General features: G+C 37.1%; 1 protein-coding gene across 50 annotated transcripts in view; it reads right to left on the bottom strand.

Annotated features, from left to right (window-relative positions):
• Nucleotides 1-25,428, bottom strand: part of ABI3BP (ABI family member 3 binding protein) — a 255,252-nt gene that overhangs the window by 24,641 nt on the left and 205,183 nt on the right. For 41 of the 50 annotated variants that reach the window (XM_063661543.1, XM_054479900.2, XM_054479887.2 and 38 more), the window contains 10 exons: nt 22,413-22,472; nt 21,812-21,859; nt 20,930-21,010; nt 18,696-18,773; nt 15,466-15,528; nt 13,740-13,814; nt 6,174-6,251; nt 4,314-4,406; nt 1,240-1,368; nt 643-711 (listed from right to left, as the gene is read on the bottom strand). In XM_063661543.1, the coding sequence (XP_063517613.1) occupies nt 643-711; nt 1,240-1,368; nt 4,314-4,406; nt 6,174-6,251; nt 13,740-13,814; nt 15,466-15,528; nt 18,696-18,773; nt 20,930-21,010; nt 21,812-21,859; nt 22,413-22,472 (774 nt within the window). The remainder of the gene's footprint in view (nt 1-642; nt 712-1,239; nt 1,369-4,313; nt 4,407-6,173; nt 6,252-13,739; nt 13,815-15,465; nt 15,529-18,695; nt 18,774-20,929; nt 21,011-21,811; nt 21,860-22,412; nt 22,473-25,428) is intronic. The other 9 variants (XM_063661551.1, XM_063661550.1, XM_063661544.1 and 6 more) reach the window with 3 other exon arrangements.

The following is a 25,428-nucleotide window of genomic DNA, read 5'->3' on the forward strand; positions in this document are numbered from 1 at the left end:
GGATTGCAAAGATACATGATGAAACTTTAGGAAGTTATATATGGGTTATTATCTTGATTGTGGTGATGGTCTCATGGGTGTATACATATGTTGAAATTCATCAAATGTTACATTTCAGGAAAAAAGGGCTCTATATCATATTATATCTCTCCTACTGTGGTAGATTGTTGTTCAAAACTATTCTTTATGTCCATAGGAGAAGTATTCTTCCCCAATCCTTGATTTGATCTTGGCTGTGTGACATTTTTTGGCCAATGGATATTGGTAGATATGACACAAAAAGGAGCTTTAAATGTGGTTTTGCATTTGGACACACCCTTTCTTGATTTTGCATTGTTATGAAAATGGCTTTCCCTGGGTCACTGTTGGTTGTTCATCCTGGGAATCAGAGTAAACACATGTGGGGTGGACCTGAGTCCAACCCACGAGGCCTAGCTGTACCTGCTGCTAGAAGCAGAACCACTAAGCTAAACACATCCTAGATCAGCTGACACCCAGTTGACTTGCAGACACATGAAAAATAAATCCTTATTATTATAATAGGCTACTAAGATTTGTGGTTTGTTAGACAGCAATAACTGGCTGATATACCTACCAAAAACAGCCTTTTCAAATGTGAGATTCACAGCCAATCATACATACCTTTGAATCTTGGCTTCCCAAGAGGATCAGTTTCTCTTGTTGGGCTTGAGCTGAAGTCAGTTATATTTTCTGAGAATGGAAAATAATGAACAATTTTAGCAAAAGATAAAAAAGCTTCACAGTACAATGAAAAAGTTGTAGACTAAAGATATTCAATATTTCTCCTTGTAAACTGCTTGCAGTTTTGATTTTTTAAAATTATACGTATTCATCCACAATATAAGGCCTTTAGTTGTGTCCTGCTGGAAGGTGTTCTATAGTGTGAGTAATGAATTACAAATTATAACCAAGTGGTCAATATGCACTAATAAGATATGTGTAGTTGGTAATAATGTGATTTAGTAGTAGCATTAGGTAGTCTAGATCTTTTTATGAACCAAAGTTAGGCAGTTTCTTCTATGTCTGCTAAGGGAAGGATAATACTCTATAAGGGAGTGTTGAAAATAAGCATAATTTTAAAATTAAAAACAACCATATTAATCATAAAATGGAGTAAAATAGAAGACCGCAAACTGAGACTCACCCATCCCCACCAACATTTAAAATCTTTTGCACCTCACAGCTAAGTATCCAGTGAGAACTGATTGCCATACGAACCCAGTTCTTCTCCAGAGGCAGGAACTGTTGGTTGCTTTATATCTGTTGCTATTCTCTCCAAGGGAGTTCCAGTAGGTCTGAGCGTTGACCTCAGGGGTGGTATAGTTATTGGGCCTGAAGAAATGATTCCTGTAATGTAGAGCCAAAGTAGTCAGGCTTTATAGGAACACTGCCAAGTTTCCCATAAACATTTATTTATTCCGTAAATGTTTTTAAGCACTCGCCATGTGGCTTGGCACTACAGACCAGCCTTGGAGAGAAAACAAGACCTGATTCTTGGAGACAGATGTATGAGCCAAGTATATCAAAGCATTATTATAGACATTGTGAAAAAGTACTAGATAACATCACAGAGGGGGCACATAAGAAGAGGGAGTGGTTATGTCTGTGAGGAAAGATGGAGGGTTGTCGGGTTGGAGTGGACAGAGAAATGCCTTCACAGAGGATGTGCCAATAGAGGAGAAATTATTGGTAGGCAGAGACAAGAGCAATATTATAGACAGAGGTTATAATAAGAAACATGTCAGGGAAGCATGCAACAGCCTGGTGTGTTTAACTTGAAGGGGTACAATAAGAGCTGAAAGTGGAGGGGCAAGGAAGGGCAGATCGTGAAAGAAGTTGAATACCATGGATTTGGATGTTATTTTTAGGGACTGGGTCAGTTGTGTAGGCAAGAGAAAGGAAGGTGAACTGCAGCAAAGGCAGTGGGACTGGATGGAAGGGGTGGACATGAGATCTGTCAGGGAGACTCAGTGGCAGGCATGGAAGATGGCTAGAGAAGAAGGAAAAAGATTCCTAGGGTTAATGTCCATGATTCTGGCCTGGTGGCCAGTACAGTGCTACCCTGATTGCTATATTCAACAGTGACTCCTCCACTCTTAAAACACTTATAAGTCCCTAAAACTGGATCCATCCCAAGGTCCAGGCAAGTCTGGGTGTTTGGAGTTGCAAGGAGACTAGATTGAATTTTATGTTCCACCTGGGAGAAGGAGTCACTCTTGGGCAATAGAGAGTCAAGGGATACAAGCCTGACCCAAGGACTATGGCCCAGCATGGAATCAGGGCTGAGTAGTCAGATGGGCCTCTGGCCTGGCCTCCAGGGATGCATGTTCCTGACCCTAGTGGTTATGAGCCACAACAAGAGGTCAAGCAAAACCCAAGAGAAGTTGCACTGCAGTCCACAAGGGCTTTCCAGAGTTGACAGAGACAACAGGAAATGCTGGCATAGCATAGCATTTTCATTCTGGTGAGGAGAGTGGGACTCAGAAGCCTGGGTGGTTCTGGAGATTGAGGGCAACTGGCACATGTCTCATGGTGGCAGCCCCAGACTGTGCTCACAGACACATGTGAGAGAGCCTCAGAGGACTCAAGGACATTGGACTGGAATTCAAGATACACTTTCTGTGATGCTACTTAGGCCAAATCTGTACCAGTGCCCTCAATTATGGTTTGGCTCCTCAGTGCAACCATTTTCCTTGAGTTAGAGGTAGGTGAATGGTGGAGGGTAAGGGTGGAGAGCAGGGACTAGGGTTTATCTCAGAAGTGGAATGTATTTACAGTTCTTCAGGCTGGGTGGGCTGTACCAAAGCTACGTTTACTGACAGGAGAGAACAAGGGTTTATATGGCAGGCACCAAGGCCATCAAACTGCTCCTTAAGGCACACAGCCTCACAGCATTGCTCTGGAGGGGGCCCCCAAGTGGCACACTCAGGCATCACCCTGTGGCTCATCCAGTCTGATCTGCAAGCTGCAGGAGCTCAAGTCACAGCTGCCCCAGGTTACAGTAAATGGGGAAACCTGGTCTCCTAGCAAGGCCATGTCACTGGGCCTTGACTCAGAAAGGCACCAGAGGTATGGATGGGAGGCTGCTTCCTCCTTCAGCCCATGGGAAAATGACCTAGAGTTCACCGTGCACATATGGGACATCCTACAAGCTCCATCACAACAGCCTCCTTTCATCCTGTGAAAACAGTGACATCCACTCCTTTTCATGGCGATCCTCATCAGTTTCGTCTTTCACAGCTGTTTTAACACTTTTATCCCAATTCCACCTACAAAATATTTAGGAAGTAGTGTTCTGGAGAGAGGGAGGAAAGATGGGGAACATGCTGCAATTTGCTGGCAGGTACTGGGTGAAGAACCCTCAGTATGAGGTAAAGCTTCTTTCTGAACTAGGTCAATTTTACTGACTCAATTTCATTCCTTTATTCATTTTGTTATTACTCATCAAATATCCTCTATGTGCTAAGCACTGGATTTGGTTCTGGGAATTCAGAGAAAAAAAACCAAGGACTTTGTCATCACGGAGCTCACAGTCTAGTAGGGGAAGAGAAGTATGCAAACAAACAGGTCTGACACAATTGTCTCTTTCCTCTAACAGAGGTGTATGTCAAGGACAAGAACAGAGAAGCAGTGCCAAGACTATCTTGAGGAGTTAGGGAAGGTTTTTAAAGAAAAGGATGAAGTCTGAGTATCCCAAGCCTGGAAAGGGTCATTCTGTAGGGAGGAGCAATGTGTGTGCCCAGGCATGGAGGTAAGAGGCAGCTTGCCTCCAAAACATATTCCTGTATTGTTGCACAGGCTAGGCCTTTCAGTCACCCTGAATATTTTAGTCCCAAATCTTCCCCTGAGCACCATAATACCAGGCCTGGCATGAAGGTTGTTGGATAGGAGAGCTTTCAGTGGGACATACAGGATTTTATTTCAGGAGACAGAATGATAAGTCAATGACAAGTCATCGCATCTATTATTCCTGGGCCCTTGGCAATGTACAGCATCTTGTCCAAAATAATCCATTTGTTGAAGGGTCTGAGTCAGCTTCAATCTAGGCTCCAAGCACTCAGACATCTAAGAAGCAAACTTGCCTAGATGCAGAGGGATGGTTTCCTTCTTTCAGTCCAAGAATCAGGTTGTAAGTCCTGAAAGCCATCATTTACAGTGTCTAGTCTTCAGGGCCAACACAAACATGTCACACACATCAATAGTGTGCCTGTTGCTAGCACGCCAAGAAGAGCTTATGTTGGCTAGTAAAACCGAAATCATGGCGGGAGAAGGAAGGTACATGACTAACGTACCTGCACTTCCCGGCTTTCCAGTGACATTATTTGGTGGTAAAGGTTTTCTTCGTGGGGGTGTAGGTCTGGGTGGCAAGGGTGGGCGGCGAGTCCCTGGGATTGTGGATAAGAGATTGTATTTTAGATAAAGCCGTCATAAAGATTCACTATCGAAAAAAATAGAGTTTTAAAAATAAAAAATAATGTTTGATAATTAGCAGTTGGATGACAGAGAATAGATTCTACAGAAAAGTGCACACAAATATATTCAGATATTCCTATAAATTAATGTTGGTAATGTCCCCAGGGACAACAAAGCACTTTAGTATATAGAAAACATGTCCTCATTATAGGTGAATATACAGTCGGGCCCTTCATATATATGGGTTCCCCATCAGTTAATTCAAACAACTGTGGATGGAAAATTTTTTTAAAAACCACAATAAAAATAACAATACAACAGCAAAACACAAAATATAACAATTATTTATACTTCATTAGGTATTATAATGGATGATTTAAAGTATATGGGAAGATGTACATGGGTTATATGCAAACACTATATCATTTTATATAAGGGATTTGAGCATCCTCAGATTTTAGTATCTGAGGTACATCCTGGGACCAATCCCCCACGGATACCAACAGATGACTGTACATAGGTATATCTACTTTTTGAAAGGTTATATACATGTACAGAATTTAACATCTTTCATTTTCCGTGTAGACTTAACAGGAACACTTCTGAACTTCATTATCCCCAGTTGCCTTTTATTTTGAGCCTACAATTTCTTACACCATTTTAGTTTTAAATTGTTAAAGCATAGAATTTCTCCTTTTGTGGGTGTTTTACTCCATTCTCAGCTCTACTATGTAATTATAATTAAAATCCTTTAGAACTTCTCAAAGACTACATCGAGGTGAACCTGATGGCTGAAACAAGTCTGTATCTGTGGGAGCAGGCTCACTGTAAACAGTTGTGGTAGTTGTGTACCACACAAAGACACTTGGCCCAGGAGGTGTAAGTGGGGGACAAAGCTTAGCACCTACTCTGCTCATCCACTTATGAGCTCCCATGCAAGGCTTCCAGCCCAGAGGAAGGGCACTGTTTTTCTCATTGTTTGCCTAAAGGGTGGGGTAAACAGGCACCTTTTTATAATTTGCAGAAAGGTCGGTGAGGTCAAAGGTGCTCGGAGAAGTCCTCTTTAACCCACATTTTAAATCTTGTGCTATAGTTAAACAATTTCTATCTTTTTTTGGCATAACATATGTTGGTTTTAAAATCTTCTAGAAAAATTGTCAATCCAGGAAAATGCCTGGTATACTAGTAAGAGAAAGACACACACACACACTCTCTCTCTCTCCCTCTCTCTCTCTGTGTGTATGTGTTCAGGAGTGTACTGGTAGTTGACATTAATAAAAGTCCTTATTCAATCCAAAGGTATTTTGAGTCACCAGATTCATACTTTTGGCCTATTACATAGAGCATACTCTTAAATCAGGAACATAAGTAATATCAGGCAAAAAAAAATTGTAATAAATTACACAAGAGCAAAACTTAAACATGATAAAAACTAGAAACCGCAGTGATTCTGCAGCATTTGTCCATTATGGTCCCTCAGAACATCATAGAAAGTAATGATTAAGTTAGTATCACATCAGAAATTCCTATTAATACTTAATTTGTGCACAGAGCACTTTTAATTTCTCCAAAGATAATATTCCAAATGTTTTCCTAGCAATACCCATGCACTGTGTGCATGGTTCTGATACTTTGGGGGCTGTGTGGATGTTGCTGTTTTTGCCACAAGAAATGATACTGCAGTTACCATCCAAGTTTCAGAGCTGAGCTGTCATACAAGTCAGCATGTTATTACTTACCTGGCTTTTTAGTGGGGTGGGTAGAGTCCACTGATATATTTCTACCAACACCTGATGGCCTGGGTACTTGCTTGACCCCTATGAGCAGAGATAATGAAAGGGAATAAACATATAGCAAAAATTTTCCATGGAAACTTGGTAGAGTTGCCAGTAATAACGTACATTCTTTGCAGAGCAGGCGCATTGGTGTTTTTATGCCAAGACATTTTAACGGGCTTCTACTATCTGGCTATAGAAAAAAATAAAAACCCTACATTCATTAGTTGTGATGTTTTCTCTGTAGAATTAGCATTTCATGGTAAATTGTGGTTTTGTCCAAATCTTTCATGAAACTCACCCTGCATTGCCTTACTGGGTGGTATTGCCTCACCAGGTGGGATTTCATTTATGGTAACTGGCCACCTTTTGCCAATATTCATCAGTACATTTTGTAATTCAAAAAAACCTTTTTTTCTTCCAATCCCTCTATGCCCATTAAAAAAACCCCACACACATACACCTTAGAATTCCAATGTGTTTGGGTTTATACTTAATGAATTGACTTTAAAATTATTCCTGGAGTGGCATTGGCATGAGGCTATTGAGACCACAAATGATCTTTTGGGATTTGTAAATTAGCCCTGGGCAGGCCTCTAACTCAAAATTACTGTTTGAAAGAAACTGATTTGAAAATTACTTTGTGTGATATTTTGTCTCCTAAGCCCCTCAGTAATCTCGTGGTTATTACTAGCCATTTGCCTAAATACTCAGGCTTGGACTTCGGGTAGCAATCCCAAAGGGAACTAATTAGGTTTTTGTCATATTTTAAAAATTATTCTTTGATATTATAAAATAATCTTCCTTGGTTTGGGTGACAGTCTTCATTATAAAAGAATAGAAACAGACATTTTTAGAATTTAAACAATAAAAATCACTTCAGAAATAACGACCTGTCCTAAAAAAGAATTCATGCTACTTTGAGGACCTGACTGTAATTTACATATCAAAAATAGGAACGAAATGTTTACATTAATATACTAGTTAGTACATTAACAATGACAACAACCCTGTTTTGAGGACTCACTGTGTTCCAGAAACTGTTTGGGGACATTATATACTTGATTTCATTTAATGTGTGGGCAGATATATTAAATATACAATGGAAGCTTTGCCTCCCAAAAATTAGATGACATTTTCACATTAATTTATGACATTCAGAGGATGAACCTAATATTGCACTCCCACATCCTCTGCTTCTTGAGTAAGAGATAAAATATATAAAATCATGGAGAAAATTACATACGGAATCATGAATTAAAGCTTATTTGTGGTATGAAAAAAATGTTTCTGGGGGCGATGACTTTTGTGACTAATCCCATAGGCAGGCCACAAGGCAAATGGTTCATTAGTCTTCCTCCTGTGTCTCACTGTCCGGGGTAGTGGGGAAGGGAAATGGGTCATTTGAGTGGTTACTCTGTGAACGGCATAGGGAATTGAAGAATACCTGCATGTGGGTCACTGGGGTAACTTGGCTGGCTGAGGTTTGATTTACCACGATTTCTCCAGGGTAATACAAAGTTTTATATAACCTAGAAGGCTAGTAGGCTGTCGTCTTGAGTAGACCCTTCTTTATAGCCCTTTCCCAAATCTTCCTGCCCTTGAAAAACAAAGTATTTTGATCCAACACTGTGCAAGTGCCTTACATATTCATGACTTGACTTAATCCTTACAACCCTCTGTGTGTGGAATATAATCCACATCCCATGGATGAGAAAATCTAAGGCAAGGGGAGATTAAGCAATTTGCCCAAGGTCTCACAGCTAGGAAGCAGTGGGATTCAGGCCTACATATGCCAGGATCCAAAGCCTATCTCTTCAGCACTAAGAGGCAAAGAACAGAGTACTTAACTGTCCTCTGATCATTTTCTTCCTGCTATTCCTCATAGTAACTCTGAGTGAACATATTCCTAGAGCCCTCTACTCTGTTTCTTGGGTGGCTTGAGCTGCCACCACTGTGTGAGGGCTAAATGGCCACAGCTGGCAAGCATGTGTTATCCAGCCATGCCATGGGTGTGTGGGACTCAGAAAGTAGTCCAAGGCTGCCAGCAGTCGCTGACCAGGCATGTGCAAATCCACCAAGTCACAGGGGCTGGTAAGTTAGAAATCTAGGAGCTCTGAAGAGAATCCAAATTTTGCAGAGTTATATTATACGTAAGACCAAAGATACAAATTCCCTTGCCCTCTTTTTCTTTATCCAGGGAGAAACTGGAAGAAATGAGCCATTTTCTATGTAGGTGGAGACAGAGGCATCATATCCTTATGATCCTTAGATATAAGTTCCCAAATAGAGAATCAGCTGCAAAACTGGACTTTCTCCAGCCTTCAGAAATGGATAGAAGCCAGTGGTGCCTGAAAGTGCTGGGAAGGGCCATGCAAAAGGCAGCTGTGTGGCTCAGTGGAAAGATCTGGGGGCAGAAGACTGAGCTCTCATTCTGGACTTGCTCTCCTACACCTAGCTGCTGTTGAGGCATTTCACCCAGGCCAGAACTGGAGAGACTAGTGAACATCTCTTGCCCTGAGTCAGAGGAGAGCAAATGTAGGCCAAAGGTAGCAGAGAGGGAATGGGAAGAGAAAGGAGAAAATCAATAAGAGATACTGTAAAGAACGAATTCTCAGGAATTGGCACCCAATTAGACAGTCTGGCCCAAGCTGTGACCTGACTTCTTTTTCCCTCAGGCAGGATTAACCAACACATCTTCTAAAGGGCAGAGTCAGCTCTGTAAGCACCAAGACTTGAGCCTCAGAATGAGCCCCCAACTGCCATATGAGAGTCCTCCAAAAATCTCTGGATTTACATAGTTCACCCCTCAGCAATTTATCATCCAAAATGAAGTAACAATTTGGGTATATTTAACCATGGTAACAAAAACTTTGCAAACAGTAAACTGGAAATCGGTTCTTAAATGTACCAGTGACTTCATTCCCTGTGATCAAAAAGGGGTGATATTTATGGATGATTGGTTTCTGCACTCTTGTCCCAAATCTTAGCACCTGGCTAAAAAGCCACGGGCAGGGAGCCAGCAGGCTGGAAGATTTAGTTACAGCCCAGAAAAACACATTCCTCAGCCTGAGGGGACTGGATTATAGTGCAGCACACTCATGTGGGGGCAGTAAATTGTGGTTCCCTCATTAGGGTGTAGAGAAAGGAGTCTAGGGTTCAGGTATTTAACAATATCTGCCAAATCATATGTGCCAAGGTGGTTTCAGAATTACACTTTGCCTAGTACATAATGGGCTTTCAATAAATGTTGGTTGAATGAAAAAATAGCTGCACAACTTCCCTTACGGAGAAAGTCAGAGAGATTGTCTAGCACTGGGATTGGCAAACTTTTTCTATACTTGCTTTCACAGCACAATGGCAGAATTAAATATCTGTGAGACTGTTTTGCCCACAGAGTTGAAAACATTTATCCTTTACAGAAACAGTCTGCCAACCCCATGCTAGACAATAAATATTTTCACCTTTGTGGGCCATACTGTCTCTGTCACAACGATTCAACTCTGCCATAGTACTGTATAAGTACCTTTGTACACAGTACACATTGTACATAGTACAATGTGAAAGGTAGATGTGTTTCCAATAAAACTTTATTTACAGAAACAGGCACTGAGCCAGATTTGGCCTGTGGGGCTGTAGTTTGCACAATCCCTTGGCCTGGTGTGTGCATGGCTTGTAGCATCTCTGTAGGCTACAAGCCTCAAGGAGATTTTAATAGGTCGGACACATCAGCTAAGCTGGGACACGTCTCTGGAAACCATGGAAAAGCAGAATGCTAGAAAAATGACCCACTTTAGATCTCAACCTCTGCAGGCTACTTTCTAACCTTGGGGTAGAGCAGTATCTATCTATGCATACATGTATAAAATACACCTACATCAGGGAAAATATCTAAAATGATGTGAAATAACATATAAAATACTGAGCTCAAGATATTCCTGGGGCTTATGGAGTCACAAGATTTTTATAGAGACCTCAACAGTCAAAGGTCTGTAGTCTTTAGGCCTCAGAATCTGTTTTTCCTTTTTTAAGTCTTCCAAGGGCACAACTTTAGGTGGTCTGAGACTGTAAAGAACATGTCCTATAGGAACTACAAATTAAAACCACAGTGAGATACCACCTTTCTCCTGCAAGAATGGCCATTATCAAAAGTCAAAAAACAATAGATGAGATGGCATGGATGTAGGGAAAAGGGACCACTTATACATCGCTGGTGGGAATGTAAATTAGTACAACCTCTACAGAAAAGAGTTTGGAGATTCCTTAAAGAACTAATAGTAGCACTACCATTCAACCCAGCAATACTACTACTGGGTATCTACTTAAAGGAAAGTAAGTCATTATATGAAAAAGACACATGCACATGTATGTTTATTGCAGCACAATTCACAATTGCAAAGATATGGGACCAACTTAAGTGCCCATTGACTAATAAGTAGATAAAGAAAATGTTTGGTATATATACACCATGGAATACTACTCAGTGATAAAAAAGGAACATGATAATGTCTTTTGCAGCAATTTGGATGGATCTAGAGACCATTATTCTAAGTGAAGTAACTCAAGAGTGAAAAACCAAAAACCATATGTTCTCACTTAAAAGTGGGAGGTAAGCTGTAAGTACACAAAGGCATACAGAGTGATATACCGAACTTTAGAGACCCAGAAGGGGGAGGGTGAGAGGAAGCTAGGGATAAAAAACTATAACATATTAGGTACAGTGTACACTACTCAGGTAATGAGTGCACTAAAATCTCAAATTCACCACTATATAATTCATCCATGTAACAAAAAACTATTCATGTTTATCCATGTAACAACAAAACCCAAAAACCATTGAAATAAAAATTTTAAAAAATAAAATTAAAAAGAATATGTCCTATAGATCACAAACACTTGCTTTATTAACTAACTTTTTAAAATGTGAAATATCTGAGTTGAAAACTTCAGCAAGAAAAACTATAGGAAAATGTATATGAGATGGATAATAAAGATAAATATTCTGAGTAAGATGTCAAAGCTGAACATGAAACCATTTAACACAAAAATGATGTATTAAAAGAGTCAACAGAGGCTGAAAGTGTGGATGAGACAGTAGAATTGTGTCAGAGAAGAAAACAAACTTTTGTGAACAGCTGCATTTCTATAAAGAAGTCTGATCAAAACTATGCAGAATCAAAGGAAGGTGGACTAAGGTAAGTCTACAACCTGGAGAGGAGAGATTTTTAAACATTTTTTCCTCACCAGTTTCTGAAAATAGTATTCTCTAGGCAAATATCTGAGAGCTGTTTTTTTCCTTAATAATATGCTACATAGATAATCATGTTATCTACAATTTCTGAATTTCATGCCATTTACTTCTTTTCTTGCCTACTGCATTGGCTAAACATTCACTACTATATTCAATAGAAGTGGTGAAAATAGAAATCCCTGCTGTATTCTCCATCTTAGGAGAAAAGTGTTTAGTCTTTCACCATTAAGTACAGTGTTATAACGTTGCAGCTTTTTCTAGTCTACTGCCTTAACCACTCGGCCACAACTACTGCTGGTGTGAATTTTGGCAGTTGTAGCTTTCTCACAGATGCCCTTTATCAGATTGAGGAAACTTCCTTTTATTTTTAATTTCCCGAGAGCTTTCATTAGAGATGAATTTAAAATTTTGTCTAGGTTGTTTTGTGCATCTAATTGGATAATCATATGATTTTTCTTCTTTATTCTGTTAACATGGTGAATCACACTAATTTGTTTGAGTGTTGAGCCAACCTTGCATTCCTAGGATGAATTCCATTTGGTTGCTATAAATTACTGTGGCCGACATGGAGATATACTGCCCAGATCTCCATTCAGTGCTCTCTGGTTGAAGCTTACTCTGAGGGAGATGATAGCTGGATGCCGTCTGCTGACCTCATTCCCTGCAGGCAGGCAGCAAGTCCTTCCTTGACAGGGGATCCCAATTGACAAATAAAAGAATATAGACCAGGCACAAAAAATTTTGGTTAGGGATGGAGGTCGAGTAAAGAAAGAGGAAACAGTGAGCTCAGCTTTGTCTACCTGTGCCCACCGGCCCAATTTCTCCCAACAATTGACAAATTAAATTGAAAAAGCCCTGCTATATTATTCTTCCAAAGCTAAGTTGGATTCGTTATTATAAAGTTGACTTTATGTATACGAGAAGGTAATAGATATCCATTTGTAATACAAATGGGCTTTGGAAAAATATTTATGTTGTTGTTAAGCTAAAATATAATAATGGTTTGTTTCCCTGAGAGATAATTGCATGCTCCTAGTAAGAATCAGTATTATAGTGAAGGTTAGTAGCTTTCAAGTGTGATCACAGCTACTTTACTTGTTCTTTCATTTGCTTGGTTGACATCTAAGTGCTTTCTTTTATTTTTACTTAAATGCAACTTCCAAGGAATTATTTGAATATTAAACAATTTGTACCTGCCTTCCTCCCAAAAGGATCTGAGAGAAGGTGGCTGTGTTTACAGCCAGATTGCTTATGTCAATCGGAAAAATTGTGCACCATCTAATCCCACAGTTGGGAAGAATAAAAAGAGTAGCTGAGTACAAATAGATATTGAGATGCTTTCTTGCTTTTCATAAGTCATGAATTTATAGTATTGGCCTCATTATTTGGTTTGAAGATAAGTGAATTCCTAGAAATTCAGAGACTGTAATAATCAAGTACAAAAAGCACATTCTTAAAGCTAAATAATTTATAGACTAAATATCTTTAGGTATTATTCATATCTCTTTTTCATTACAGAACCATCATGGGTTCATCAGATATATATACATTAAATAAATTTTAATTTTTTTTTACCTAAGCAAACACAAGAGTTATACTACTAAAAATATTTAAAAGGAATGATACAATTCTATGTTAAGGCATCTAAATAACTACCATTTATCCATGAAGTTGGGTGTTTGAATATTTATTAGATCAGTGTCCTAGTTTTTCTAGCATAATACTTACTTCCATAGATCTGATTAGACGAGAGCTATGTTATTTAAGATGAATGATTTGAAAACATTAATGACTGTTATCAGGGTAACCAAATGCGAATTGCTCTGATTAAATATTTCTTGTTTAAATTTCATATTCCAGATTGCTAACAGATGCAGTTATTCAAAAAAATTTTAATGGTACTTGTTAAATTATAAACTTAAAAACCAACTAATTACAGTTCAAAGACTAGTCTGTGTATAAAAAGTATTTTGAAATTAGGGGAAATAGCTATTTTTAGTGTTTTCACTCAATTTATACTTAATCAGGATCTTTTTCAGAAGCAAGATTATATATAGCAACTAGCAGACTAGGTTTAGAAAAGTGAAAAAGTCTTCACTATTTTTAGAGACATTTGAAGTTTTGATTTTGGAATGAGTTATAATTTTCAGTTACAGAGTTACTAAGAACTTAAAAACTGGTAAAAAGGAAATTAAAACGTGAATTCAACAATATCATGAAAATTAAATAACACTTATAGTTTTGACAGGATAAAAAGGAAATACATTTGTGATTATTACCTGTTCCCACTCCATTCCCACTGGGCATCCCACTGGGTTTGGGCCTAGTAGGTCTTGTAGTTGTCCTATTCAGAACTAAAATAAAGTGGGATATAAATAGTTCATTGTCTTATTGAAAGTTTGCAGCCAAGAAAAACAAAATTTCTCAGAGAATTGAAAGTCATTTAGGCAATAAAAAAGATGACTTACCAAAAATATTATTCAGAATATAGAAACCAGTCTTGTATAAAAATAATAGACTTGAATTTGAAAATAGAGACCTGAATTTGTATTCTGAGGTGATCACTGGGCTTCAATACTTGACTTGAAAAAGTAACTGGCGAGGGAATTTATAATCCGAAGTGGGAAAGATCTTGTTTCATTTATAGGCATTAGATACATTCCAAAATGGAACTGAAGAAAGATCAGGACTACATATGTCTAATGAAAAACTAAAATCTGAAGTGTATTTGTCAAGGCCTCCATTCATAAGTTGGAGTCTTTCCACAGCCTTTCGTGGAAATCCCTAGGTACACAGGTTTCATTATACTAGTCCTTTCACAAAGTCCATTGTCAAGCATAGAACTTGATGAAACCATTTTACTTTCTTTCCTGCTTGGGAGAAAGTCATAGCCTTACCAAAGCCTTAAGAGGTGACCTATTTTATAACCCATTTAGAAGACTCTTTAAGGAGGAGCACTAAGTGTACTGTGCTTATGTGAGAAGCTTTGGAGCCATACTGCTCATCTTTTGATCCACTTTCTAGTTCCTCTCTGTGCCTCAGCTTCCTCAACTGTACCCCACAGGGCACATGGCCAGTGCTCGGTCATTATTAGCCATGATTGTTACTGCTTATTTTTAAGAAATGTTTAATATAACCAGTCTCACATTAAGCTCTCAACACCTATCATGACACACAAAGTCACAGAGAGATACACATGGTTATAAAAGATTTCTGTGCCCAATTATCTTTAGATGTTGGAAAATTATAACAAAATATATGGACTATACATAAACCAAATAATATAAAATTATTGTTCTAAAGATGCATTCACCGAGAACATTCATTCGTAGCAGGTTTCATCATTTGGAACTTTAAGACTCCTTAGAATCACAAAGAAAAAGAAAATAGAACACCAGCGTTTGGTCCAACTTGTGCCTCAGCATAAGAGTGACTTACATGAACTAGATCAGCCCCTCCAAGTTAACTTTTTTTCTGAACAAGCTCCAGTGAGGGTAATCCTAGGACCTTTGGCGAATTTAGTAAATTTAACATATTTCCTAATATATAACTTTATTTTTGCTGTTTAGAACTTGTGATATTTTTATTCTCTGAAGGAATCAAGTAAAAATATTCTCCCAGAACAAGAGCTTTTCTATGCTGAAAAGAGACCATCTTTTCTTCAGAGAGAAAGAATATCTGAAAGTAAGTGTTAAATAATAACATGTCATAGCCAACTCTATGCAACCTCTTTGTCAGGAAAATTGTCCAACACTATTTTAAAAATACTTTTAAATCAATAAAATTTCATAGTGATCTCTGCATCTGATTATCCTTAAAATCCCTAGTCAAGTCCTGTCACATTTGTGGATTCATCAGTACCTTTCCACTTATCCACACAGATCAGAGTCTCTGTACATCTCTTATTGCAATGTAAGGGTCCCCTTTGGTGTATTTGGCTATTTCAATGCATTTCATATCTTCCCCTGCCTGCTGATTATTTAAGTCATCAGATAAACAACTTACCAGGTCTGATGTGTGGCTTGTCAGATGTTCTGGGCCTCACAGTAGTATAAAATCTGTGTGGTGCTGAAACAGAGGAACACTTTATATTTAATAACCAACAGACCAAAGCCTCCTGAATGGAGATTTAGCATCCTAGGGACCAACAACTCATACACTTTGCATGGACGTATAAAGAAGTTTCAGAAAATTCCCATTATGCATTATAGACTTCATGCTAAAGGAAAATAAAACAAAGAAAATATACATGACTGAAAATTAAAGATGCACATAGAATGAGGTAGTTCATTTGTAAGGTGTTAAGGATTAGTCATCATTTTGTCCCTATTTTTCAAGAGCATTCATTTTACCAGATGTTTGCTTAGCATGATAAACCCATAAGCCATCCATCTGTCCATCCATCCATCCATCTAATCTCTCAGTGAAGAGTCTTTGTGAAATATTATTTTGCTAAAGAAGTCAAGCAATCTTAAAGGTAAAAAGAGAAATGAATGTTTAGGTAGGTAAAGAAGAAAGTGTAGGAGTATGTGGTCTCTATCAAATGGTCTTTGCTCATGAACCTGAAACGAGTAAGTATTCACTCAGTGTCATCCATAATGCTGTAGAAATGACAGAAAATGACATCTGGTGCCCTGCCTATCAAAAGAGGACAAGCAAGGAACAAGAACTCAGATAATCCCTGGGCCAATTATCCAAGACCTGCACAGAAAGGCATCCTAATGAAGACTTGCTGAATGAATGAATAAGTGGGTGACCATTGTATGCAGGCAAACTTGTGAGAACCTGCTGAGATATTAATGCATCCTAAGGTTTTAAGGTAAGCATTCATCCTGGAATTCATCTACTCCATGCTGCTCTCCTCTGTCCCCACTTCCCTATCCCATACTGCCTCCTGCCACCAGCTTTCTTGGTAATGTTTTTGGAAAAATTTTTTCTTGCAAACTATGTAAGTAGATTACATCGTTTTAATGATTTTATTCACATATCGAGTGGATATTTACATAGCCATAAATCAGCAATGCCTTGCCTACTAAGTTAAAAAAGTATGCCTGTGAAATTGGTTATAATGTAGCTCATTTATAAACTTCCAATGTAAAGACTGTGGTGAGCAGAATTTTGCCATACTTCAAGCTAACAACAGCGGACACACACTGTTTGTTTATTTTGGGCCTTCCCAAGTATAATCACTATAAAAATTAATTCTCACAGACCCTAAAGTGCCTGATGATTATTTGCAATTTTTTTCTTCCAATTTTGAGATGGTGGGATTCCCTGTTAATTTAACCCATTTCATCTTTCCACGTAAATCCCTTTGAATGTTAGATTGCTTCTGCTTAAAAAAGATAAGAATCATCGTTCTTGTCTCATTCTAGAATATATATAAATTTTAAGACTTTGGACAGGAAAGAGATTGAGAGTAGACCACAGAAATAATCAGCACTACATGATTTCAAAGCCATGGCATCTGAATTTTTGTTTTAGTTTTCTTCATAGTCTTCATTTAAGTCTAGAAAGAATTTTTTTTGTAAAAGAGCTTAAATATAATTTAAGTTTAGGTTGTAAGTTACTTATATAGCTCATCACCAAACAATATATGGCCTTGAGGGTTTCAATTTTAAACATAGAAAAAGAGCTAAGGATATAAGACAAAAGTCAACATATACAAATATGTTAAGACAATTTATATAATGATATGAGATCATGGATATACTCCCAATAACAGGTGAAATTTATATTTAATACAATATTTTGAAGGAATTTGATTAAAATTCCACATATACTAGTAATGGTGACACAATATTGATAGTCTCTTTAAAGTAGGAAAAGGTAAAATGAGGAAAGAACAGGCCTGTGGTCTTTTGTCCTCATTCTGAAATCCTTAAATCTCTAAAAAGCTGAAATCTTTCTCATTTGGCAACACAACCTGTGTGGAATGAAAGTCTTTATTTATCATGCTTGTTGTAAATATTTATGTATTTTGTGGTAAAAACAGATTGATTATGAGAATCCAGCTATCTTAAGCCAGAAACTAAAGAGATTTGCAAAAACATGAAATAATAGACATACAGAAATCAGGGTGGAATAGGGATGTATCACAACGGAACATCTGTTCATTGTTGAGGCTGGTAATAGAGATGTGAGAGGGATGTCATTATATTATACTTCAGACTTCTGTGTATAATTATAAATTAACAGCAACTAAAAATTAAATGAAGTAATTGAATAAAAGTTTAAAACATAACAAAAAGTTAAACCAAACAAACAAGTAAAAAAGATTTAGAAAATTTAAAGGAACTGCCCTTTACTATAGTCTTTCTTAGTCATGTTTACTTGGAATAAATATTGCCCCAGTGACACATGTACTTTAAAATTAGACTTCTTTATCATTTCCTCTTATTATCAAACTTCTCCCACCAACTTTCCACCTCAAATTAGAACTCATAATGGGCAACATAAACTTATTTGTCTTCTAACTCCCTAAATGTTTGCTTTTTTTGGTCTTATTTTTGGCTTTCTACCATCTGATAGAGGCAGAGATGGGCAAAAGGGGTCATTAAAAAAAAAAAAAAGTATTAGCAGTCCACAAGTGTTATAACCTAAGTAGGATAGTGGGATAGAAAAGCATAAACAGGAAAAGACTTCTGAGTGCATGAAGATGAGATAGAGCTTTGTGTAGGCAAGTTCACTTCCCCAAAAGCAGAAAATCACTGAGAAGAAATAAAAAGTAGGAAATCACTTCTCTGGATGTTTAAATATTGTCATAATTTTGAAAAGTGATTTTTTAAAATAGCTTTTTTCTTATTAATGTATTTCATCAAATGGGGGAAGATTGGAGAAAGTGAGAAAAGGAGAGAAGAGAAGGAGGAGGACCAGGAGGAAGTTAGAGAAGGAGCAGGAAGAGGAAGAAAACAGTTATTATTTATCAGATATGGAAAATGAGGCAAAGAAGGTCAAATGTGTGGAAAAAATGGGATCTTCCACTCTTGGTTATAAGCATCAAGTGGTCAACAATACATTAAAAAAGTAAGTGCCAATGAAAGAACTTGTCTTGCCTACATTCAACTGATATTCATATTAAGTATTCAGATTTGGCTGATTTCTTTCACCTATAAAATGACAAAAAAATCAAGTAATCCACTGTGATGAGAAATGACATTCTGAAAAGAAAATTTCTTTCCTGATTAAAAGCAAATAAGGAAAAGTTATTCTCCAGAGGTAGGGGAGAGGATTACCCTGAGTTGTCTTTGCCAGTTCAGTTGTTCGTGGAATCTTAGTTGTGAAAGGTTCTTGGGTGGATTGGTCTGTTTCTTCTAGAGAAAACACAGTAAGATTGCTTGTTTTAAATAATTACTATTATGAATATGACCAAAAAACCCATATTCCTTTCTGCCCCATGCAATAATAAAAGGATAAGTTGCATTTAGAAATACACTCAGTCATCACAATAATTCAAAGTTAGTGGTACATTTTAATAACTCATTTATGATATCTGCTGTTTTACACTATTATTTTAATGATTGTTATAAGGATTTCCAAAAGCTTTTAGCTCAGGATCATTGTATCATTAATCTAGTTGTGGCTATTCTTGGATATGGCTCATATATGAAAGTCTCCTAGTTGCCTCGATGTATTTATCTCCTTCACGTCTCTTTCCTGCCCATAAATCCCACATGTTATTTTGATGAGCTGGAAAGGAAATATATCATATGAAAAGATGTATATTTACATCACATAAAACAAATATTCTATGTTTCTCATGTGAAAATCAGAGCGTATGTTTGACACACAGACACAATCCTCTTGACAAAATAAAAAAAATACATACAGCAATACTCCCATTCCCATGTTACGTTGAAATCATATATTATACAGACACAGCAAATTACACTGTTCACTTTGCCCGTACTGGATCCAAGGAAATACTTGGTATAAATGATACACTGCTGTCTTTTTGTTTTCTGTCCTGCTTTTGTATTCTCTTGATTCTGCTCAAGAAATATACTTGTGATAATTGACAGGTAATGGTTTTGATGTGAATAAACCAAGACACATTAGAAAAATAGGGAGTAGAAGTTAAATAATTAGCATATTCAGTCGTGGTTTTTGAAAAGTACTTTTAACTTTGCCATCATGGGCGCCACTGATTTTGCAGAAATAAGCTAGATTAGATGAATATTTGATTAGAATATATTTGCTCAATTTTAATTTTTTCTTCCAAAAGGATTTTATTTTAAGATGTGATCAGTAACTTTATTTCAGTAGATACCTACAAAGAATGGATTATTAGAAAAGGAATGAAGGGAGGCAAACAGGGCCACTGACTTAAACAAAGCCATATGGGATGCAGTGTAGACAGGAGAGAGGAGCCAACAAACACAAGCCAGAACTCTAACTTTTTGGTTCATTTTCAACCAAGAGGCAGGCAAACTGGAGTTTCCCACACAGTGAACACATTTGTGTTGAACTCCTTGAAAGCATGTTCAGCTCATCCCAATGGACCTTTCCAACTTACCCACCCTTGTTTCTCCAGGCAACTACCTGCTCATCAGTTTAGTCTAACTGTCATTCTTTGCCCTGTGCCTCTTTCCCATCTGTCTGTAACTTGAAAGAACCATTTGCATCTTTGACTGGTCAACTCTCATTCCAACTTGAAGACCCAGTGTAAATGACCCTAATCTGAGAGGCCTTCCCTTATTTCTCCAGGTAGTTTGTTTGTTCAACATGTTGCTCTTTTCTCTATCACACTCATTGTAATTAGTATAACATTGACGTTAATCCTAGGCACCCTGGCGGCTGAGTGTGTAGATTGTAATCCTGGCTCTGACACCAGCTGTTTCACCTTGGCCAAACTTTTAAACCCTCTATGCCTCAATTTTCTAATCTGTAAAATGGAGCAAGTAATAGAACTTACTTCACAGAGTTACATGGTTTAAATTTTAAAAAGGCATGTAGTGTATTGGGTGGCACAGAGGCTGCAGTATTATAACCAAGTCCTGTCTTCATATTAGAGGGTGAGCCCTCTATGGTAAGAACTCCTCTTTAAAAGTTTCTTTTTAGAACTGCATCACCTAACAGTGCACCCAGTAAAGGCTTAATAAATACTAGATAAGTAATTTTTCTTCCCAAATGCAGTTTAAAATACAGAAAAAGCAACAAAAAAGAACAGCATTGATTTAGGAACATTTTCCTTTTTAGAATACTTAAAATTCTTAAGTATTCTAAATCATACTTAATAACCAGAACCAATTTAACATATCTTAGATGTGTTAAAACATTCTCATTTTATATTGAAAATCAGCATAAATATTAGGACAAATACACAGTTAATGTAAAAGTATTGAGTGAAATGGATTTTTAAATAACTTGTTATTTAGAAAAAATCTGTGAACATAATGTATTATGGTTACTTTAACGGAAATTCCTAAAAGGCAAGCCCTCCTTGAACAAATATTAAAACGAAATTTACCCAGAGTAGTCTGTAGTTCCTCTTGACTAGGACTTGGGGAAATCATAGGTATAAAAGGGATACCTCGTGTCTCTAGAGGAGCTGCAAAAAGAAAAGGACCAAGTTTGTAAATTTTTAGATTCAAAGCCAGCAACAGACCAGATTGGTATTACATGAAATTCCTTCATTTGAAGTAGAAAAAGGAAAGAAGAAAGTTAAGTGTGCGCACAACTTTCAGGAAAATGACTGTGGAATATTAGAAAAATGGTTCTCAACTGTTTTTCCACCAGGACACACACTACATGACGTTCTATTCTTGAACCAATCCATCAGAATGGCTGGTTGAGATGGGGTGTGGGTTAGACACAGTCCTGGACTATTGGCTGTAGCTTTGTCCCTCTCTCCCCCATTCAAGAGAACATGCATGATTACCAAATGAGTGAGAATATCATCATTGTTGGTATTATCTCCTTGAGTCTGCTTGAGCAGACTCAAGTAACAAATCAGTGGCAATTTTCAGTATTTTGACCAATATTGATAATTACTTGCAGTATCTTTCAAACTTACCACGTACTAGTATGTTACATTACAGCTGAGAACCACTAGACCGATGGAAATTGTTAAATGGGCACCGTTAGTAAACACAGTGGACTCGTTTTGAAACATGGCGATAGATGAAGTAAATGAAGATGTATTCAGTAATGTCTTAAGGTGGTCTTCAAAGCAAACCCATTACAACACTGAAATAATTGCTTTTCTGTTTTGGAAAGAGTAATAATAATGAGAATGAAATGATGAAATGGATTGAGAAGAAATGATGTTTCAACAGGATCATTTGAGAAAGGCCTGCAATCTTGATGGTAGCAAAGAAAACAGAGTTGGTCAATATGGGAAAACCATTACCTATTGTTGTCTTTGGTGGCTCAAATCTAAAGGTAACAGGTTGCAGAACTATGCCAAAAGCAAGCCAAAGGAACATATTTATGAGAATTACTACCTGGCAAAGTCAAAATAGTTTCCTTATTTTTTAGATGCATTGATTTAATAATTTAAATGTTCTCTAAGAATTGTAATAAATAAGAGAAAATTCTTCACGTTAGATGCCAATTAGAGAACTTAGTTTAACCAAAACTTTGAAGTTCTCATTCACTGTCACTTTGGGGAAAATTTTGAGTAGGCACCCACTTTTTTTTACTTAAAAGTACATCCATAGTTATAATGTAGCTATATTTACATTTTGAAAGGATATGAGAGTTGGCTTAGTTAACAATGATATTTATAATTTTAGCATGATCTACTCAATGAATCTATGTACTATTCCCTCACTTCACCAAGGAAAATATTTCAACCAGATGATTCCATTTACCCAAAAGAAATATGCATTTCATACCCATATTTTTTCTCTAAATTTCTTCCATATCACAACCATTAAAAATATATTTACTTCAAGAATTTTTTTTGAAAAATATACTTCTTAGCCAGAAGGATGAAATAATTAATTTACCAGGTTCGCTCTGAGAGACCTCGGGGTATGGTTTAAGAGGAAGGAGCACATCTTTTGGAGCTGAAAGAAAAAGATTATAAAACACTGCTTACTCTGAATATCCCAACTGGAGTGAGCTTAACCCACAGATATAAAAATCCCAGAAAGCATGAATGAAGCAAAAGTATTTTTACAATGGTTAATGACCAAAGTTGAGAAGATGCCTGTTTTCTTCAAAATGGAAAAATGTTACCATGCAGGGAAGGTTCTGGTGGCAGTGAAACAGAAATGAAGTCAGTCACAGTTCATTTTGAAGTCTTCCTTGAGGAAGAAGAGGAGATAGCTAACATAATTAAACAATGAGGTAGAGCTCCCTCAAGTGGCTTTCAAAACAGAAAGTCAGTTTTTGCACAAAGTGGTTAGCTGCTGTTTGATATTCATGCTTAAAGTCCACTAACAGCAACAAAAAATGCCTTCTGCCATGATTGTAAGTGTCCTGAGGCCTCCCCAGAAATGTGAAACTGTGAGTCAATTAAACCTCTTTCCTTTATAAATTAAAAAAAAATATGTATCTTAGATAAAGTACAAAAGTGGCTACAAATTGGGGGAAACAATAAGAAATGGAAAAATCCTGAATATGTAAGAAGATATCACAGTCTTATTCTAAATGGCCTTGCAGTTGCTGGGGGGAGAAAATGAAGCAAAAGGAATCAGCTAGTCATTAGAAGATACCACATGTAAAGTTAATGATAGTGCTTGTTACATAGTAAATGATAGCTGTTGCCATTTTTGTCTTCTTTAGTGATGTGGCTTCCAGTATATTAGGTGTCAAGCATGCTTGACATAAGCATACGAAAACAAAAGACAAAAATGTCAGCTGAACAATAGGCCTACTCGTATATGCAGTGCCTGAAATCCAGTATATTTTTTAATGTTTGTGTTCTATTTTAGCAAAATTAAACAGTAGATTTGAAACTCGGTACCATATTTCTCAGTGGGGAAAATATTAGGGTGATTTGTCTATTTGTTAGTACCAGATTTCTGCAACAAAATCTCATTCCACAAATAGTGTAAAGTACTTCAACTCAGTTTCCCCACAAACCTACCCAGACCTACTCTCTCAATGAAAGGTTTTCCTACCACACTAAACCTTTCATACACACCAGTATCTTTTTGTCAGGCAGTGTAATTTCCTTGCATCTTATATAATGCTGGAAAAAAAATTATGATTCAGGCTAGAACTTTGCCTCAGAAGAAAGATGAAGAAAACTGTTTTTTTTTTTTTTATTATGAGGTGGCCAAGCACCACTTTACCATTAGTGGAGAAATAGGTTATATAAAATGAACAATCTTTTTTTTTAATTATTACACTTTAAGTAAGTTTTAGGGTACATGTGCACAATGTACAGGTTAGTTACATATGTATACATGTGCCGTGTTGGTGTGCTGCACCCATTAACTCGTCATTTAGCATTAGGTATATCTCCTACTGCTATCCCAGCCCTCTCCCCCAACCCCAAAGTGTGATGTTCCGCTTCCTGTGTCCATGTGTTCTCATTGTTCAGTTCCCACCTGAGTGAGAACATGCAGTGTTTGGTTTTTTGTCCTTGTGATAGTTTACTGAGAATGATGATTTCCAATTTCATCTATGTCCCTACAAAAGACATGAACTCATCATTTTTTATGGCTGCATAGTATTCCATGGTGTATATGTGCCACATTTTCTTAATCCAGTCGATCATTGTTGGATATTTGTGTTGGTTCCAAGTCTTTGCTACTGTGAATAGTGCCACAATAAACATACGTGTGCATGTGTCTTTATAGCAGCATGATTTATAATCCTTTGGGTATATACCCAGTAATGGGATGGCTGGGTCAAATAGTATTTCTAGTTCTGGGTCCCTGAGGAATCGCTACACTGACTTCCACAATGGTTGAACTAGTTTACAGTCCCACCAACAGTGTAAAAGTGTTCCTATTTCTCCGCATCCTCAAACTATACTACAAGGCTACAGTAACCAAAACAGCATGGTACTGATACCAAAAGAGAGATACAGATCAATGGAACAGAACAGAGCCCTCAGAAATAACAATCTCTTTTTATTGTTTTTGGGAAGCATGTTTAACTTGCATGCCACATCTGTTCTTAGACTACGCTGCTAAGTATTAGTGAAATTACAATTGTGAAAACTGGTACACTGAACAGAAACTTGACTCAGAACTTTTATGAGCTAAAAGGTAACATCCAAGGGAATTTGAAAATATGGATTGTTTTCTTAAAGAAAAGAGGAAACTTTAAAAAGATTAGTGGTTGATAAGGTAGAGAAAGCCCACCACAACAGTGAACATTTTGCCTTTGCATGTAGTTTTTTTGGGGATTCAAATAGTAACATGAGAAATTTCCAGCTGCAAATGAAACAAAATGTTTATCTTGAGGCTGAAGAAGGCACTTTGATTTAGCTCTGTGAAGGCCATGAACATTCAAAGCAGCCTTTAATTTATAAATAAGCTAGTTAGTTACAGTACTACACCAAACAAAAAGGAGCTGGGATTAAGGAAAGGAGAAGCTGAGAAGAGATGTAGTACTAATAAATCCACCATACTGTAAATACATTATTCACTGCTGCTCTAGTTTACTGAGGAATTTAGGCTGGGGTAATGTGGATTCCAGCTGCTAAAATTGGCACTTTTCTTTTTAACCGTGAAGTGATGATTTAATAAACTGTCATAGCAGCCTTCCTAAGCAGGTGAAATCAGTGGAAAGGAAAGAAATAGAAATATTTACAGGAAAGTAATATGACTCATTCTCCTACTTGGTCAACTACAGCTCCAAGAAATTCAAATTGTTTTTTCTTTTTTTCCTATGTGGCATTCCTCTGTATATTAAATTGAACAAGAGCATGATCCCTAAAACCTACACTTTCATGCTGGGAGAAACTCATCAATGAAAATAATGATGACAATTTTCTGAGAAAGCAGTTTTGATTTCTTTATAAGAATATTTACTATTATTATAATTTTAGATTTAATTATATTA

Source organism: Pongo pygmaeus, chromosome 2 (genome assembly GCF_028885625.2).
Source record: "Pongo pygmaeus isolate AG05252 chromosome 2, NHGRI_mPonPyg2-v2.0_pri, whole genome shotgun sequence".
Taxonomy (NCBI): Eukaryota; Metazoa; Chordata; class Mammalia; order Primates; family Hominidae; genus Pongo; species Pongo pygmaeus.